Source organism: Protomyctophum bolini (genome assembly GCF_963924005.1).
Source record: "Protomyctophum bolini genome assembly, chromosome: 14".
In the NCBI taxonomy this organism is placed as follows: Eukaryota; Metazoa; Chordata; class Actinopteri; order Myctophiformes; family Myctophidae; genus Protomyctophum; species Protomyctophum bolini.
Genome location: NC_137875.1, coordinates 17,066,875 through 17,086,495, shown reverse-complemented (window position 1 = coordinate 17,086,495; position 19,621 = coordinate 17,066,875). Strand labels below are relative to the sequence as shown.

At 40.8% G+C, this 19,621-nt stretch overlaps 2 protein-coding genes across 2 annotated transcripts in view; both read left to right on the top strand.

The window, feature by feature from the left end:
- Positions 1–11,902, top strand: part of mertka (c-mer proto-oncogene tyrosine kinase a) — a 28,111-nt gene extending 16,209 nt beyond the window's left edge. Inside the window, exons 10-19 of the mRNA XM_080782418.1 lie at positions 533–683; positions 2,743–2,834; positions 3,079–3,174; positions 3,813–3,893; positions 4,000–4,092; positions 5,602–5,723; positions 6,341–6,450; positions 6,971–7,130; positions 8,815–8,951; positions 9,708–11,902. Coding sequence (XP_080638544.1) covers positions 533–683; positions 2,743–2,834; positions 3,079–3,174; positions 3,813–3,893; positions 4,000–4,092; positions 5,602–5,723; positions 6,341–6,450; positions 6,971–7,130; positions 8,815–8,951; positions 9,708–10,179 — 1,514 coding nt within the window. The 3' untranslated portion in view covers positions 10,180–11,902. The remainder of the gene's footprint in view (positions 1–532; positions 684–2,742; positions 2,835–3,078; positions 3,175–3,812; positions 3,894–3,999; positions 4,093–5,601; positions 5,724–6,340; positions 6,451–6,970; positions 7,131–8,814; positions 8,952–9,707) is intronic.
- Positions 11,903–12,119: 217 nt separating this feature from the next.
- LOC308328534 (uncharacterized protein) lies at positions 12,120–19,196 on the top strand. Its single transcript, XM_080782419.1, has 5 exons — positions 12,120–12,790; positions 15,077–15,180; positions 15,352–15,461; positions 16,383–16,534; positions 18,502–19,196. Exons 1-5 carry the CDS (start codon positions 12,679–12,681, stop codon positions 18,981–18,983), a joined length of 960 nt encoding a protein of 319 aa, XP_080638545.1. The 5' UTR covers positions 12,120–12,678; the 3' UTR covers positions 18,984–19,196.
- The last annotated feature ends 425 nt before the right edge of the window (positions 19,197–19,621 follow it).

Sequence of the window (19,621 nt, the reverse complement as noted above, 5' to 3'; positions counted from 1 at the left end):
AGGGATCGAACCGGGAACCTTCCGATTCCCAAGTGGCCTCTCTACCTCCTGAGCCACTGCCGCTCCGTTGAAATTAGCTGACAATGCACAGCCACAATATACAGTAGAATCCTGCTCTGAAATGGGTTTCCCTTTAACTCCTTACTGACAGTGACAGCAACATATACAGTACATTTCAACCTCTAAAAAGCATGACTCTTAACCCATTGAAAGCATCTGTGTCATTTTTTATGTAAGTTGGCTATTCAAAAATAGCTATATATATTATATACATTATATTATATATATAAAGCCAAAAATCGTTGCTTCTGCATGGGGGTCCCTGCAAAAAAAATACATTTTGGGGGTCTGTGACATGGACAAAGTTTGCAAAACACTGACAAGTTTTTTTTTTCTTCAGAAAACTGTTAGGATTTAGAATACATTTATAAGAATCAGCCTCAGGTTATAACGGGTTAAATGTGGGTTCTTGTAATATTATCCCTGCTTGAGTGGACTTTATATCATTCTTCCTGTTGCCGTCTCTCCCCAGGTTGGACGGCGTCTCCGTCACCCAGTCCTGACAGCAGGGGCTCAGACTCTGCCTACATAGCTCTGGGGGTGGTGTGTGGCGTCTGTCTGCTGCTGCTGGTCCTCTGGGTGGCTGTGTGCGCTCACAACGGCACCACGGACGCGTGGTTTGGGTATGTCCCCCGTCCCCGTCCCAGTCCCCGTCCCCCAGTACAAACAACAGTGGTGGAAAAAGTACTCAATTGTTTTAACCCATTCTGACTTGAGATCAAATTCTAAAAATGTCTTCTACATCCCGACAGTTTTCTGAAAAAGCTATGTTTCCATGTCAGTCGTTCTTCGATTTTTCAAAAATAGCAGACCTACAAGCTCGTAGCGCGCCACTGCTAGTTTTCAATAGCTAAAGCATAACATAATGCCAACACCAAAAGGGGTTCCCGCCCAAAATGGGTTAAAGTATCAATACTGCAACACAGAACTACTCCGCTACAGTCCAGAATTCAAAATGTACTTGAGTGAAAGTGCAAATGTATTGGCATCAAAATGTACTTAATGTACCAAAAGTAAAAGTACTGTTGTGTACTGTCTCAATTGAAATTGTCAAAATCATTTGAAAATAGCAGATTTACAAGCTCACAATGCGTCACATTGTGACTATTTTCAAATGGCTGAAGTGGTTCTTGTATGTTTTGTAATAATAATCTACAAAGTAATTAGTAACTACAGTTTTCAAATAAATGTAATGGAGTAAAAGTACAATATTTGCCTCTGAGATGCAGTGGAGTAGAAGTAAAAGTATTGGAAATTGGAAATACTCAAGTAAAGTACAAATTCCTTAAAACTGTACTAAAGTACATAACTATAACTTTTTTTTTTTTTAATATATTTTTTATCCCACGATTTTTGTAACCCATTTTTTTCACCCCTGTGCCAATCATCTACTGTGATCCTGGGCTCTACACACCCTCCGCCAACCTGGGGAGAGCAACGTTATGTACTTATTACTTAAGTACATAACTTAAGTAAATTTACTTAGTTACTTTCCACCACTGGGCATGTTGACTTAACCTGCCCCCCTCACCGTCCAAACAATTCATCTTCAAGTCGCAAAAACGCTGCTCCAAAGTTGATTGGGTTGGTTTGAGGGGGATTCCAGGGGATCTTCAGCAAAATGAAGAACAGTTCAATGATTTCACGAGACATGAACAAAGCATTTCCGGGGGTCCCCAGCCAAAAACGTTGAGAACCCCTTGTATAGACTGTAGAATTCTGTATTAATTCTAATCTAACAACTACAACCTTCTCTTATGGGGGTCCCTGGCACAAAATCTTGACATGAAATTGTTTGAGAGAAGCACTGCACTGTGCATTATCTGCAGCCCAGTGAGTGAGTGTGTGTGTGTGTGTGTGTGTATGTGTGTGTGTGTGTGTGTGTGTGTGTGTGTGTGTGTGTGTGTGTGCGTGGTTGTCTGAGCCACAGCCACGCGTCATGTTATAATAGAGGACATTGTGTGACTGCTGACACCAGCACTGTTCACTCCTCTTTCAAGCCCACTTCCATTAACTTCAATAACTACATCAGTGATATTCTCAACCTTTTGTAATTTCAAGGATCTCCAGTTTCAAAAAACGTTTGATATAGCCTACATCAGGCCACAGACCCCTATTTGATACAAATGTATTTCATCTATGGGACACCGGACACTATACTGTATAACATCTTATACTGTTAATTTAATTCAGTGAATGTACAGAATGTAACTCTCTGAGTTACAGACCTATTGTTGTCCATTTGGACCCCTGGTTGTCCCCTGACCCAAGAAACATTGAACTAGCCTAAATGCTTCCTATAGCTCTTTTAAATAGGATGTTTCTTTTCCCTTTAATCACCCAGCCTTGCACCTGACACCATGCGTAGCTTTGCTTTACAGCTGGAGGAGCTCCACTCTCGCAGCTGCTGCTGTTCTGGAAATCATTATGAAGTCTGTGACTCAGTCTTGCCGCTAAGGATACCGATAAGAAGTGTGTCACGAGTTACGATTCAAAACAATAAAATAATTTCTATCCCCAGACTCTCTATACATATAGATCGCCGACTCACTCCTAACCTACACCCGATATTCCAAATGAAATGCCTAACTAAACTAACTGCACAAAAACTGTTGTTGTTGAATCACAGATGTTTGTCTGTGGCGTTGTCCTCATTTTGTTTAACTTTGTCGCCCCCCGCAGGAGGATCTTTGCAAGTGGAGACAAGCAACCGATCCAGATCGTACAATACAGACCCCAGAGGTCCTATAACCGATCAGCCATAGAGATCACACGTAGGTTCTAAACTGCTGTTGTGGGGGTAATAATTATGTGTACACATGTACCTTTGGGAGAAGTACTGGTATTTGTTTCTTATATAAAGGCAACAATACCACGAATAGTATTGGCGTTAAAACAAAAAATACTCACTATGCAGAAAGCCTAATTTCTTACATTTAAAAATAACAAGATTTGTATTAATTCACACCTTTGTATTCATTACTATATCCTTAAACATGCGTTTGATATTTGTTGTAGTTGGGAACCTTGTTATCAGTGAAGAACTGCGGGCCAAACTTCAGGATGTGATGATCACTAGGAACCTGCTTTCCATCGGGAAGGTTCTTGGAGAGGGTGAGAGAGACAATATAATATCATTGTTGCTGGCTGTCGGGCAGAAACCTCTGCATTTCAACATTTATATCTTTCGTACATTAATGCTGTGCTTTGTTGTACAAGTAGTGAAAATAACCAGCTTTTAGATTGCCTATTTTTGTCAAAGTGAAAGTGGTTAAGTGCGTAGACCTGTGGGTTTTGCCTGTGACAAGAGGTTTTCCTGAACAGAAAACGGGTTACTTTGGACACACAAGGTGTCCAATATTTTAATCCATGTAAGGATGGAAAACATGAATATAAGTACTACATACCCACACGGAGTTGCACCACTGTGATTTTTCTTCCATAAATCAATGCTATTGAACACCCTTTTCGTCTGTGTGTTGGTTGAAAAAAATATTGAACCAATGAAAATAATAAAAAATTGCTTCTGACAAAACCAGCTAACTCCTTTGGACCCTCAAACTGTCACCTAAAGCAGCTAATTCCACCCCCTCTCACCCTCATATATAAAGTCACAATATCAACTTTGATGAGGCAGTATTGCTTCGTTTAAAATATATATATATACTTTTCATTTCCTGATAAATGAACATTTTGGAGTTAGCTGGTTTCTGCCCGATGTATATTTTAAAGCAGTTTCTCCTTTTGGACAGGTGAATTCGGCTCAGTGGTGGAGGGACAACTGAGGCAGCCAGATGGAACATCAGAAAAAGTTGCGGTGAAGACAATGAAATGTGAGCTTTCGCTTTTGTTAGATGCATTCCTGTTGATGATACAACATCGACGCTATGAAATGAAATATAAAACACATGTGATAAACCAGCTGGCACTCCTTTTCAGTGGACAGTTTGTCCCAAAGGGAGATAGAGGAGTTTCTGAACGAGGCTGCCTGCATGAAAGATTTCAACCATCCCAACGTCATTTGTCTATTAGGTAAGTACAATATGTTTCTGCATATCCTACAACCTATTGTAATTAAAGGTGCAGTAAGTGATTTGTTTTTAAATAAGTGTCAAATAGCTCTGTATTCTGTTATAGAGTTTGTTCAATAACAGGTGTCTTTCTGTCTCTACCAGTCTTTATTAAACAGGTGAGGATACACATTTTATCCAATCAGGAGAGAGAATGCATACAGTGTACATATATGCGTATATATTTGCTTCATGGCTTCCAATTTCAAGTGCAATTGGAAGCGATGAATCAAATAAACAAAGAGACTAAATTGGAACAGGAACTCTATAAAATTGAATGAATGGGTTCTTTTTGAGTGGTGCAACCACTCCCTTACGGAGCTATGTGTGTGGGTGGCTGGCTGGCTGGCTGGATGGCTGGCTGGGTGGGTGGGTGTGTCTGAGCACGAACACACAAACTAACACACACACAAACACACACACGCACATATTAACTGTATATATGGTGATTTCGGGTGTGCCAGTACAGTGATAGTATAGTGCTACAGTACAGTAGAGGGACCCCCACACGGTAACTCTGTCATTTCTCAACCGTTTCGGACGCGGGGCGGCTTGCCGGAAACTGGCCGGCACCCTGGGTGCGTTCCTGTTTTTTTCTGATTGGATGAAAATTGGCAACCCTCCTGAAAAGATTAGTTTCTGACTTTCTGTACATTAAAGAGATTGAGAAAGTGGGAGACCCCTGATACTGAACAAACACTCTATAGCAATGATTACTTATCATAATGGAGATTATTATTTTTTTAACAAAAAGCGTTTTGTGTCATTGAAAGAATTACACCACCTTTAACACGTCCCTTATAAGAAAATATAGTGTGATTTCTACTTTTGTCATACAAAGATGTAACCTGACGCTGCCAGATCCAAAAAGCTTGCTACACAAATTTGTTTCACAGCTTATTGGGATCTGGGATCGCGGAAGCAAATTCGATGACGGGGCTGTTCCTTTTTTTCAAGATACATGGTAGATGATTGGATGGGAGCGTCTGTCTATCACCGTGTGGGCGTGCAAACACAACCAATCATATTGACGTGTCTATATAGCTTCACATCCGGTTTCGCACATAGCTCACGCTGATTGGTTCGGTACGAAGCAGATCTGACTCAGGGCTCAACTCCGTCAGAGATCCCAGATGAGTGTTGTGTTGGGGAATATGTTTCCCCAATACCGCCCTCATCTGGCAGCGTCAGGTTAACAAAGATGTACTACTGTGTTGAATAATTTCATGCTATTTGCGTGTTGTATGGTATAATACATCCTCAGAGTGTGTATGGTAACTTGTTATTGCTAGGTGTGTGTTATATGGTATAATACATCCTCAGAGTGTGTATGGTAACTTGTTATTTCTAGGTGTGTGTTTTATGTTATAATACATCCTCAGAGTGTGTACGGTAACTTGTTATTTCTAGGTGTGTGTTTTATGTTATAATACATCCTCAGAGTGTGTACGGTAACTTGTTATTGCTATAGGTGTGTGTTTGGAGGTTGGCTCGGGGGGACACTCTCCCAAACCTATGGTCATCCTTCCTTTCATGAGATATGGGGACCTGCACAGCTTCCTGCTACGCTCACGCTTAGGCGACAGCCCGCTGGTAAGAAGCATGGTACATTTTCAACCATTATTCAGTGGTTAGCCTACTGAATAATCAATGAATAACTAAGGCCACTCAGTACATGGTTTTACATTGTATAACAGATAAGCAACTGCAGTTGAGCTGCCGCTAACAGTAGTAACAACCACTATCTGTGTAAGGTTTGAATGTGATTGTAATGGTTAACTGAGAAAAGCGCAATCTGTGTAAGTAATTTAATTCATGGATGGTAAACAGTGCATTTATCTATAATGCCTATATCCAAAATGCTAACCAGTGCAAGGTACCACCACCTGTGCTGATGGGGAACAATTCAAGGTTCAGTGTCTTCCTCAAAGACAAATTGACAATAACCAGGGAGCCGGCGATCGAACTGGTTATCTTCCAATTCCCAAACGGCTGCGCATCCTGAGCCACTGCTACCGCCATGTAAGCTTCCAGTCAGAGACAAGGCGTCCTTGGTCTCTCACTGAATGTTGAATGACTATTGCGCAGATAGTACTAGCTCAGTAGTACTGTATTTTTAGGTAATCCTCAAAATGGGGAAAGTAAGTAATGAGTTTTTCCTTTGATAAATGTGATTGTAATAAAGAATATGATTTTGTCTTTTCACACAGTTCTTGCCCACTCAGACACTTCTCAAGTTCATGATTGACATTGCCCTGGGTATGGAGTATCTGAGCAGCCGTAACTTTCTGCACCGTGACCTGGCTGCTCGCAACTGCATGTAGGTTTTACCTTTTGTGTGGAGTAGTTTGTGTACTTCCCCAAATCCCCCAAAAGATTTGATGAATAGGACATAGTGGTCCAAGCTTAACAACAGCAAAACAATGAAATAAATCTATGTATAACCTCTTGACACTTCAATTACAACAAAACGTATAAATATATTATTTTTAGTTAGTTTAGCTGTCTTGGATCCCAATTTTCTTCAATAAATTTTCGGATTCTTCATTTAGAGAAAGAAACGATTCAATATTTCATGGTGTGACAAATTAATAGCAAAAAGGTCATTTTGGGACTGAATTACTCCTTAAAGTAACTTCTTGAGGGGGTGTGGTGCCATTTAAAAAAAAAGATGCACGTCTAATCTACTTGTTTTGAGTACTGTTTGCAGCTGCAGTTATTTGCAACCATAAAAGTATTATTGTTATAGACATGTGTACATTGTGTACGTTGCTGATTGAGACTATATCTATCCAAACTGTTGAACATAATGAAATGACGGTTCATTGTTTTCCTGGCAGGCTGCGCGATGACATGACGGTCTGTGTGGCAGACTTCGGTTTGTCCAAGAAGATCTACAGTGGGGATTATTACCGGCAAGGCAGAATAGCCAAAATGCCCGTCAAATGGATCGCTGTAGAGAGCCTGGCCGACAGAGTTTTTACTATAAAAAGTGACGTGGTGAGCATCATCTTCTACTACTGCACTTGCATTTAAGTCCAAATGTGCTTAGTGCAGTGTGACTGTGTCAGACACATGGCAACACAGGTTCCTTTCCAGTAATACAGTCACCATTTCAGTCAGAATGTGCTGAGTTTACAGCCGTGTGAATGTGTCAGACAGGAGGTAACAACAACACTGGTTCCATTCCAGTAATAGTCAGCTTTTACACTCAAATGTTAATAAATAAGTACTATACAGTCATGTGTCAGAAAGTAAGACTGGTTTCCATTTGAGCATGGATTCATGCACTTTTCTACTTGACTTCCACATTCATCATTCATAGGAATGTTACTGAAAGTGCTTTGTGCTGAAGTATTGTGAAGTAGACCATCCCACACCACAATGGAGACTTGGCTTTGGCTTTTTTTGTGATTCATCCATTTCGGAGCTTTTAATTGCCGATATTGTGCTTTTAATTGTTGCTTCTATTCTATTCTATTCCATTCTATTCACACCTTAAAATTCTGTGAGTGCACATTGTTTAGCAAAAGATTTGTAATTGAGAGAAATTTGTTTAATTGAAACGTAAACAAATGCAAAGCATCCTACTATAAATGCACAAACTCTCTGTGTGTGTATCTGCGTATCTGTCTGTGTATCTCAAGAACCGTCCAACCGATCGACTTCAAATATGCCACGGTTCTCTGCGGAGTGAAAATGTATAATATTTGCCTCTGGGATGTGGTGGAGCAGAAGTACAGAAGTATAGAAACATATACTCAAGTAAAGCAAAGGTACCTCAGAATTGTACTTGAAGGAGTAGTTCACCCAATTCTTTTTTACTTATTTTCTATCAATTGCACACCTCATATGTTAAGCATATGTTTTTGTTTTTTGTCACATTGGCGGAGTGATTCAATGGAGTCTCCTACCGGAGAATCCGCCAGTCATCAAACGGATACTGGAGAACTCACCAGTTTACCAAGTCGCCACAGTGAAAATTCTTCATCAATGTCTTCATCGTTATGCTAACATGCTGTCTTCATCAGTGTAGTATGTCAAACTCACAGATGTTATAGTTAATTTCCAACGTGATCAAATTATTTTGAGCAATTAAATGGTCAGCTAGATGATGAAAAAAGGTGAGTATGTGAATACCAATGATAAGTAGGCCTACCATTTCAGGAATAGTTTACTAATGAATTACATTGTTTCGGTACTTTGGTGTTTAAACTTTTGGCATTCCTACTTTCTCTAGTGTTAACTCTAAACAACTATCCTCTCTCTCAATTCAATGCAATTTAAATGAAGGTGAAGTCAAGCTAAAATGCACTAAATCGCGGCGAGTTGGTAAACTGGTGAGTTCTCACCCATCAAACTATTAAACCACTTAGGACTGAGACCAGATTCTACAAAATGTATTATGTCTCAAATCTAAATCATGACAGTTTTCTGAATAACTCATGTTTCATGTCAGTGGTTCTCAAACTATTTCAGGACCCACAGAATTGTCTGTATTTCATGGTCGCCATCTGAAAATATGTTGTTCCAGGTACCCCCAGAAGCAAATATTTGAGCTCTACAAGCTCATAGCGCGGCACTCATGCCGCACTATGAGCTTGTACAGTAGATCTGCTATTTTTCATATAAGTACAGTATACCACTTGAATGCTAAACATGTGTGTTTCATATTATTGTGCAGTGGGCATTTGGCATTACCATGTGGGAGATTTCTACACGAGGCATGACGCCCTACCCTGGCATCCAGAACCATGAGATCTATGATTACCTTCTGGAGGGCCACAGGCTGAAGAAGCCAGCCGACTGTCTGGATGAGCTGTGAGTGCTTCTCAACCAAACCTGTACCCAATACCAATGTCTGTTCTTTATCGTTATGGTTTGACCAAGGACAATGGAATTGACGTAGTTTATCATGCTTTTTGTACAATAAAATGTACATGTATGTCATGTACATTTCTTTTAACATGATGTCCGAATATACGGTATACAATTAAATAAAATCAAACACTTCTACACTTGAAGAATGCTCAGTGTTCATGTAAGTTGGTGATTCTCAACCAATGAGCATTGATTAGGCCATGGACCCCTATTTCATAATCTTCATAATCTGTGGTACCCGAATCTACACTGGTGTTTATTTACTGTAACTCTGAGAGTTACAGACCCGTCTATTTGGACCCATGGTCGCTAACATTGAGAAACTGTGATTTAACTTATTTTGGTTCATTTGCATGTCAGTACAGTGTTCACTCATGATTTGACTGTCTGTGCTGTAGCCTCAAAGTTTGTTTTGGGTTTCATTATTTTGAAAGTAGAAAGTAGATCAGATGACACCTCAGGAGGAAATTAAAGTAGTAAACTAGCACCCTGGCCGCGTTCCTGTGGGTCTGGAAGTTCCAGGGACCCCCACACGGAGTTGCACCACTCACTTCACACGGTGTGATTTTGAAATATTGTGTGCTTGTGTGTGTGTGCGTGCGTGTGAATGCGTTTGTGTGTGTGTGTGTGTGTGTGTGTGTGTGTGTGTGTGTGTGTGTGTGTGTGTGTGTGTGCACACGCACGTTTTGTGTCAAGGTTCGAGATCATGTACAGCTGCTGGAGGGCTGACCCACTGGACCGGCCCTTCTTCCCTGAGCTGCGAGAGCGCCTGGAGAAGCTCACAGAGAAGCTCCCCGAGTCCTCCAGCAAGGAGGACATCGTCTACATCAACACCAGCTTCGCCGAAGACGACCCTGACGGAGAGGCGGCGGCGTCTCACAACAACTCCCCCGGACCCCTGTTTAGCTCCTCCCCTTCCTGCTGCAGCAGCAGCAACAACCGGCGAACGGCACCGGAGAACTCCACGGTCACGGCGGACGTCCACGGCAGCCTGGAGGACGAGGACGACCGCTATGTGGTGGTCATCACCAACGAGGACGCCGCCCTGAGGGCCGCCGCGGCGGACACGCCGTTTTTGCCGGCGAGGAATGGAAGCGCCGACCGCAACAACTTACGCGACACGGACCACTTGCACCGAGGACTGTTACCCAGGGAATCGAACCTATGATGAAAGGGACGGTTCGTCGGTTCCACCTGGCTCGTCAGTACGAAACATTGTGTACGTCCCGCCAAAACCTTTCAGGAAATGGAAAAATGCGTTCCAATGGAACCAATGCAGTTAGTTAGCCACAAGCTCTTCTTTTCTATCTATGAAACCCACGGACACACTTAAGACACATTTTTCAAAATCCTTGCTATTTCTGCTACTTTTAGCATGACACAACTAAGTACGGATTAATTAATGAAAAACATAAACATTTTAAACATGGAACTACGAGGTTTCTGCACGTCAGTGACAATGTGGTTCATTATAGACATTACGCCTCAGCACCTTGTCTTTGAAAGAAATAAGTAAGAACAGTGACCAGTTGTCCAGGGGCAACGTGTGCTTCACAATGCATCAGTTAGGGTTCATGTGTGTAAATATTAGAAATATGTATTTACACATGTTACAATAAGCTTTTAATACATTGAACTGTGAAACCTTTTACTGAAATGAAGTTTGTATTAATGTAAATATTTAAAATGTACATTTATTGTAAAATGTTGCACATGATTTACTGTATATTGAGGTGGACATTCCTTCCCAATATTCATAACTTACTGTACAGTTAAGGCTTTTATTTTGCACATGAGGAAGGAATTTTCATATTTCTCCTGCCATGGTGCAACAAATACCAGGTTTAATTCAGCAAATTAGAACAAAAATTAAAACAAGTAGCTACCATGTGATCTTAGACTTCATGTGGCCAGCCAATGAGATTCTTGAGGAAGGTCCTTACGACCAAAATAAGGATGAATTTTTAATAAACTCATTGCAGAGGTGATCCGTTTTTTTTCTTTTATGTGGGTTTTGATATCCTGTACCACAGAAAAGTAATCAGATCAACCTATCTCGTTTGTACACTCAGAGTTACAGACCTGTAAAGGTCCATTTTGAGTAGACCCATGGTCCCCGGACCGGATGTTGAGAAAATATAGGGGACTCTCTTTTTCGCACAGCCTGGGAGTCGATGGGCACTGATTGGGCGCTTGTTTTACAGCACCGGCTACTACTAATAGGGCGGGGTTATATAACCTCACAAAAACTATGCCTAAACCTAACCCTAACCTCACAAAAACTATGCCTTAAACTAACCCTAATCCTACCTCACAAAAACTATGTCTAAACCTCACAAAAACTATGCCTAAACCTAACCTAAACCCTAACCTGTAAAACAAGCGCCCTATCAGTGCCCATCAACAACCAAGCTCTGTGAAAAAGGTGGTCCCTGCAGAAAAACAATGTTCCTGTGCCTGGTGATTGGCTGCCTGGAGAGGAGTTTGCTGCTATTTGTTTTTGACATCCTTTTTCCCTTAAAGAAAAAGAGGAAAAAAAGACAATACTGAAATATCAATGGCATTATTAGCTTACTGCTCAATGCTGAACATGCTGTACCTTGAGATGGCTGTAGGTGCACACCTGTGTGCAATGACATAATTTGTAAGGAATTATGGTAACTAAATCTGTAAAACTGTCTCTGTCTGAAATTATGCTGCTGTAAACTGCAGATTATGATCAAAACATGTATAGCCCTTTGCCTAGAGCCCATTCTGATGTTACACGGCCCTATACTTCTTTTATTTTATTTATCTTTTTTTTTTAAATATTAGAGTTTTGGGGGACATACATTTTTTGAAGATATTTTGAAATAATAATAATTAAAAACCAGTGGTGGAAAGTAACTTAAGTACATTTAGTACTGTACTTAACTGCAATATTGAGGTACCGTATTTGTACTTTACTTGACTAATTGACTAAGTTAGGTACTTGTTACTAGCCGATCGTAAAGCTCACAATGTGTCGTGATGTGACGCATTGTGAGCTTGTAGATTTGCTATTTTCCAACGGTTTTTAACATTTGAAAACGTGTGAAATGGGACATTCTGCATAATGAGTACTTTCTACTTTTGGCACTTAAAGTACATTTTGATACCAATACTTTTGGACTTTTACTCAAGTAAATGTTGAATTCCGGCCATTTAGAGCTACATTTAGCCATAGGAAAACGACCCATAAAAATGGGTCTGCGGCCCAAATATGGGTCCCGAGCCTCCTTTATACTCTATGGTCCCGACTCCCGAGCCCTTTGAGTATGCCCGAGCCACTGTTTGGCAACCACTGCTTTGACTGACGTGCGGCGTGCGCGGAAACAAACGTCGACCCGGAAGTATTTCTTCTTGCATTGTTTGTTTACGTGGAGGAGGGAGCTCAGAGGGAGCTTCGTGTAGAAAACCAAGCGGTGTCTGGAAAGTAAAATAAACAGAAACGTAAATAAGTATATAAATAACCGTTCATGTATCAGTAAGTGTTACAATATAATACGCCATAGAAAATAATAACATATAACTCAACGGTTTATTTATGGACCAGCTTCTGAAGAATACTGCATCTGCGATCTGGTGAAAAACCAACAACCACATACTTTGTTTCTTTATTAATTTGTTACTTTGAATTTAGAGTAAAATGTGTGACGTGGAGACGTTGCGGTTGTTCGTCAATGAGCGATTGAGCGCCGCAGCGGACGATATTTTCACTTTTTTCATCAGAACCCTGGAACTATACCACAAACATCCTGGTACGGACGGTATTCATATTGATATAATTATATAATATTAATATATTATAGAATATTATGAGTAGCACAGGGCAGGCGCTCTAATGCGCGCATTAGAGCTGGGCAGAATCGTAGAAGCAGTAGAAGGCTATGGACCAGAGCTAAGTTAACCCTAACCCTATGGTTAGGGTATCCTTTACACTGCAGGATGGTCAACAAAAACACCATGAAGACCCTAACAGGAGCCCTTACAAGGTTTCTTCGACTATATGCATGTATTGATTGATTTATTAACAGTTTGCAGAATTACAGTACATTTCAAGTACAACTCAATACAAAAACTGTTAACAGTGAGTGGACGATGCACCTCCTGGTACCACAGCACCTCAAAGGCCCTTAAAACAAGGCTCCAGACTTCCCAAAACAAACTGGTCAGGCTCCCACTTGACCTCACCCCCGACCCCACCTCACCCCTTCCCACTTTGACAGGCTGGAATGGCTTATGGTCGATTCGATACACAACCAAGATTCCCATGTACCTGTCTAAATACTTCCTTAATGTTATTGTTAACGAAGTCCACGCCCACAACACCAGAGGGATTGCAACAAACCATGTACAACCCAGATTCAGCACAAACAAGGGACTAAATTATTTTCGCTCCTATGCCACCAAAAGGTGGAACGCTCTACCTACAGTCATTAAGACATGCGAATCCCTTGACTCCTTCAAAACTGCTCTCAAAGGGCACCTACGGACGGCTGCAATTCGAAACTGGCCCCCGTAAACTCTCCAATATTGCACCTTGTGTTCTCGTTGTCTCTGTGAAAATAGTCGATCTACAAGTTCACAACATACAGCTTGTTATTAATGAACAATAGTACATATCAATAGGGACGTTAATTTTATTGATAACGATCACCTTATCAATAAGGCTTATCGAGCCGGATTCTTATCGAGCCCACTATCGAGCATTTTATATTATTTTGTGGAAAGACAGGAGACAATACATTCTGAAAACAACCAGTATCTTTTACTAGGGCCTTCAAATACAGTGCATTTCTAACAGGCAATTGACTTTTTTACCAATAAAATAATATTAAAGAAACTCTTCAGAGTGTTATTTTGTTTACCCTGGCAGCGCTGATTGGTAGGTATGAATACACTTTTAGACCGACATGTTTGTGCCAGCACGGATGATTACATTTATTTTCTTGATCGCCTCTTGCCATGATTGTTTGAACATGACGTCATGGGCTGCTATGCTCGATAACAGGCTTGATAAGCCCAAAACCTATTAATACCGGGTACTCAATAAGCTTGTTATCGGGTATCGGTTATCGCACTCCATCCCTACATATCAATGTAATGTAAATATACTGGACTTAGCAATTGCAGATCATCCGCAGTCCCCACACAAAAACAACACCTTTAAAACAAGCCACAATGGAATCTGGTAAATTACGTTTCACAAGGAAAACATAACAGGTAGCATCTTATGTAGACGGATGCCAGGTCATTGATCTGGCATCCTATATAGTATTTATAGTTTCAATGTACGGATGTTCTACTGTTAGACTGATGATATAGGAAGCTTATTAGTTTACTTGTGATTCTAGACCTATGACTATTTCTATGCATTTGATGTATGTATTGTATTTACCTTGTGTTGTTCTAAATCGCTCTGGATTAAGAGTGTCTGCAAAATGCCTTAATTGTAATAACAGATATTATAATTGTGATTATCTCAAATGATTGCATTGCGGTCAGACGATTATGGCAGGGGTTGACACTGTGGTCTCTTTCCTGTTAGCCAAATACAGACCATGTTCTACTTGCCCAAAGCTCATACCCACTTGCTCGATAAGTAAATCGTCCATTATAAAATGATAGGTCAATTTTGAATTACTGTTCAATGTATTTATTTTTTAATTTCTGGGGCTGTGCGATAAAAAAAATCCATGCCTTTTTAGGCCAAATACCTACATAGCTATGAATATCACTATGGGTTCACAATACTACACACTTGGTATTGTAAGTGTAGCAACAATAAAAACGGCAGAGCGCTCTGGTGACGTGTTGTGTTCATTCATAGACATTCATCCCCTCTCAAACAAGCAGTTGCCCAGTTGGTCAGCCTGAAAGCAAACTACACCTGCCCGGAAGTTTTCTTTACCTGGTGGGAAAACCTTAGTGTCAACACCTGTAATATGTAATAATTATATAAGGCCTAATGATGGATGAATGGTCAGTCGGATAACATCCTTAGGAAGAGAAACATCACAATAAAAACATTGTCATTCCTCTAGACTTTTTCCCAGTGTGTGAAGATCAGATATCTGCTGAACATCAGGACAGACACTCCAGTCTGCTCCAAGAGGAACCAGACCCTCCACTCATCAAAGAGGAACAGGTAGGAACCCTCTGCGTTTAAAAGGATTCTGAAACTTTAATAGTTCCCTCTTAAAGGGAAACCGCCAAAAATGTGATTTCTTTGGGGGGCTGAAATAAGTGTTAAATCAATTGCAATTTTTGTGTGACAAATTAATAGTCTAGTAAAATCTGATGATGGTGACAACTGCAGGAAGACGAGGAACTACTGCAAAGACCAGAGGAGGCTGATTGGCCGACGATGACGTCACCAGCAGCGACACGTGAAGATGATGATGGAAATCCTAAATATATATATGCACGGTATGTTGCATTCCAGATTCCACCCCTGCCTAGACACACCCAGTAGACACTAGTCTGCAGTGACCTCCAGTCCTCCACACCCTCTACAGGGCTAGTATTCCCACTAAGGAGTCTTCCACACACACCTAATTTCCCAGCTCGGTCCCCGAGTCTGGGGCTTTTCAAATCCGGAGAGGGGGATAGCCCAAGACTTCCTGGACTTATAGACCCCCTTCTTACCTCCCCATGCACACCCACCCTACCTCAGCCTCCTCTACCCACCTGAGGGCCACCCCAGGATCCTGCTACTCTCCGACAAACGACACTCTCACTGACCTTCACACCAGCACCAACCTCTGGAGGTACCAGGCCCTCTAGGTGACTTTGACTCCTGAGGCATTTGCTCTGCGATTTTGATTAGCTTTTATATATACCGTACTAGCCCTTACCCGTTGTGAGATATTGCCCCCCCATAAATATCTTTAATTGCCGTTCATTAAGACAAATACTTGCTGCGGGGGGTACTGCGCCCTGGGTGCGTTTTCGCATTTTTAATGCACTCATAAATTCATTATTAATTTATAATTTGTTAAATTGAAAAAAGGGCTTCGTTAAGACCTCCATATTATGGTCGATGCCTGTGTGAAAAGTGGGAGCGATTGGTGCAGGAGGTGAGGAGATACGCAATGCAGTTTAAGTTTGTTAACGTTTTGTTTTTATAATGTCGCATTTCCATTTTTATTTCAGTTAACTAAAATGTTGTTCTAACTAGTTTTGGTGAACTATTGTAAACTGAACCTGTCACCAGCAGCGTAGTCTCTTGAGACTGTTGACTTGCGCTGTTTTTCCTTTGTTTTGCCGATTGGTCCCCAGATTTCCAGCAGCTCAACTCAATGTGTCTGTCTCTCTGTCTGTCTGTCTATCTTGTCTGTCTGCCTGCAGAGATACAGAGGCTGTGGCTAGCACCTCATCTCAGTACATGGAAAGTGTTGCTGATGAGGACTGTGGAACATCTCCGCTCTGTTGTCAGTCTGACTCTGAAGCCATTGATGACTTCAGGACAACACGGTCCACTTTAAACCCAAACACTGCTGGTAATACTAACCTATGTATAGAAACTAGGGTTGGGCACCAGGGGAAACGGATGCAACATTGAAGAACTGTTTTTTTATATCACACTGTCAGAGCTGGTATGTGGACTTCACATGTGCTATACAATTATAATACCAGTGCTTCTCAAACATTTTAATTTCGAGGACCACCATAACTCTGAGAGTGTACAAATGGAACAGACCTGTAAGGGTCCATTTGGTTCATTTAAGACCTGTATTTGTAACCCGGATGGTCCCTTGACCTCAATTTGTAAGCCACTACAATAATTAAGTTAAAACTATAAATAATTACCACCCTAATGACGACCAATGCCTTGCAGACCGACCTTGGTCATTGTTCTCATGTTCTTATTAGTATTGTTGTTTTTGAGTGAGTTAGAATTTAATATATTAGCGCCCCTCACTTCACACAGGTGTGATTTTTCTTGATCAAAGGATTACTGATAGCCACAGTTCCATGTTGTAGCGATAGTGTAAACAAATACATATTATATTTTGCTGTTGTCATAAGTGTCTTAAACGTAACTTTCAAGTGCAGTTTATGGGGAGAAAGGCAGTCTTGCCTGCTGCACTGAGCCAACGTGGTGTGTCTCTGTCTCAAGTTCAACGAGTGCGCACAACACAGACACATTGCTTGCCAGTGTGCAGTGCGTGCATGCACTCAAACTTTATTAATAATAATAATAATAAACTTTATTTGTATAGCACCTTTCATACATAAATGTAGCTCAAAGTGCTTCACAGGGGAACAATATGTTCTCTCAACAGCAGCAGCACCATTTATAATATCAGCTCTAATGTTAAAAATGTTGTTATCAAAAAAGCATGCAAACTCATTACACTTAGCTTTAGAGGCCGGGAATGACTGCTTGTAGGACTGGGGGGGGGTTTATAAGTCGTTCAATGGTAGAGAAAAGGACTCTGGCATTTTTCTTGTTCTCATTAATAATGCCAGAGAAATATGCCTGCCTTGCTAGACGCAAGGCTTTGTTATAGGCGGCTGTTGATTTTTTAAGAATCTCTAGTTGGATGGTGAGTTTGTTTTTTCTCCAGGCTCGCTCAGCTCTACGACACTCTTGCTTCAGTGAGCGTGTATGCTCATTTATCCAGGGTGTTATTCTGGTGTTATGTTTCTTTTTTGTTTTAAAAGGAGCCACTATATCAAGAGCTGACTCTAGTTTAAGATTGTTATCATGCGTGACGTGATACAAGCATTTGTTTCATATAAGCCAAATAGTCAATTTAACACTGAGGTGCTCACAATGTTTAGGTGCCCAGTCTTTTTGCACCTTTTTGCAATGTGAAATGCCACCGACCGAATCAGTAATCCTTTTACACTGGCCACTGGCTATGTGAAATGATACTGCATATCTCTTTTCAACTTGTGAAAGCCGATGCTTTTATTGTAAAGGCAAACGTTTCTGAATGTCTCACATCCTGCATATTTCCGCATGCTGAAAATAGCCGATCTACAAGATCATGTGTTGCGGAGGTGACGTGTTGTGAGCTTGCAGATCAGCTATTTTCAGCATGCAACACGTTCGACACGTACAACAAAGCATAAGGCCCGATACTCCTATTTTAGAGCCGAATAAAAGTCGGTTCAAATGAGTGACGTCACATATTTGAGGTTCGGGGGGGGGGGGGGGGGGGGTACCGTCCTAAAGTCGCCTCTTCGGTGCTACTGAAAATATCTGACGAGCCAAAATCATTTCGGCACTACAGCGGGAAAATAGGAGTATGTATCGGCCATTAGTCAGGCCTTTTCGATTTAAATTTGATTAATCGCCCACCCCTACACAGAGTATACATGTACACACACACATTTAACCAAAGTGACAGAAAAGTAAGATAACAAGTTCCCATTGGGAGGGAGTTACAGGTCAAATAATGTAAATCTAATTATAATGAAAAAAGTAACAAGTAATGTATTACTTTTTTCTTTTTAGTAAGGAGCCCAACACTGGACCTGACAAAATCACATGACAACAAGACACAGAACGCCGAAGGACAAAGATGGTGTTTGAACAACAAGCTGCCCCAAGGCCCGGAATTCTCACTGCAAATTCCAGTCATGAGGAGTCCCACTGTAGTAGAAAAACCCTTTAGTTGTACAGTTTGTGACAAAAGCTACAGTGGAAAAAGTGACTTGAAGAGGCACATGAGGACGCACACAGGGGAGAAACCCTTTAGTTGTGCAATTTGTGGCAAATGCTTTGGTGGGAAAACCGTCTTGAAGAGACACATAGGGACTCACACAGGGGAAAAACCATTCAGTTGTCCAGTTTGTGGTAAGAGGTTTAATCGTAACGAAACGATGAAGAGGCACATGATAACTCACACTGGTGAGAGGCCTTTTAGTTGTATGGTTTGTGGCAAATGCTTTGGTCTGAATGCACACCTGAAGGCACACATGAGAACTCACACATGAGAGAAAGCTTGTGTTGGTAAGCCATCTGGGCAAAGAACAAATCTTACGTAGTGTGACAGTGACATGGTCTACTCTAGATCAGTGGTTCCCAAACCTTTGTGATCCAAACGAGAAATTTGACATTCGCCCGGGATCCAAACTAGTGAAAATAGAAAATCTAAAAGCTCACAACGCTTGTAGATCAGCCATTTTCACTAGTTTTTTATGTTTCTAAATCATTATAATAATAAGAAATGGAAACTAAAACGTAATGTTGGATTTATTTATGAAATTCTTTTGAAAAATGTTTGAATTTGTTTATATTTCATGAATATTTTGAAATAATTATATTTAGGAAATGAAAAATAAAGGCATATTTATTCGCTTGAAACGCTTGAAAATGTGCACGTGACCCCAAAATGGGTCCCGACCCACTGTTTGGGAAACACTGGTCTCTAGATAGTGAAGCAAAGGAAATAAACTAGATATTTATATTTATTAATTGTATTTATTGGCCTTTTTTTGTAAATATAAACTTTTACAAGTTCTGTGATCAGTGTAATCGTCGGGTTTCCGTCGTTGCCACATCACAGCCAGTGTTGCCAAGTCTTCTTATTATAAGCAACTTGTTTTTCTTTAAAGTCACTTATAACTATTGG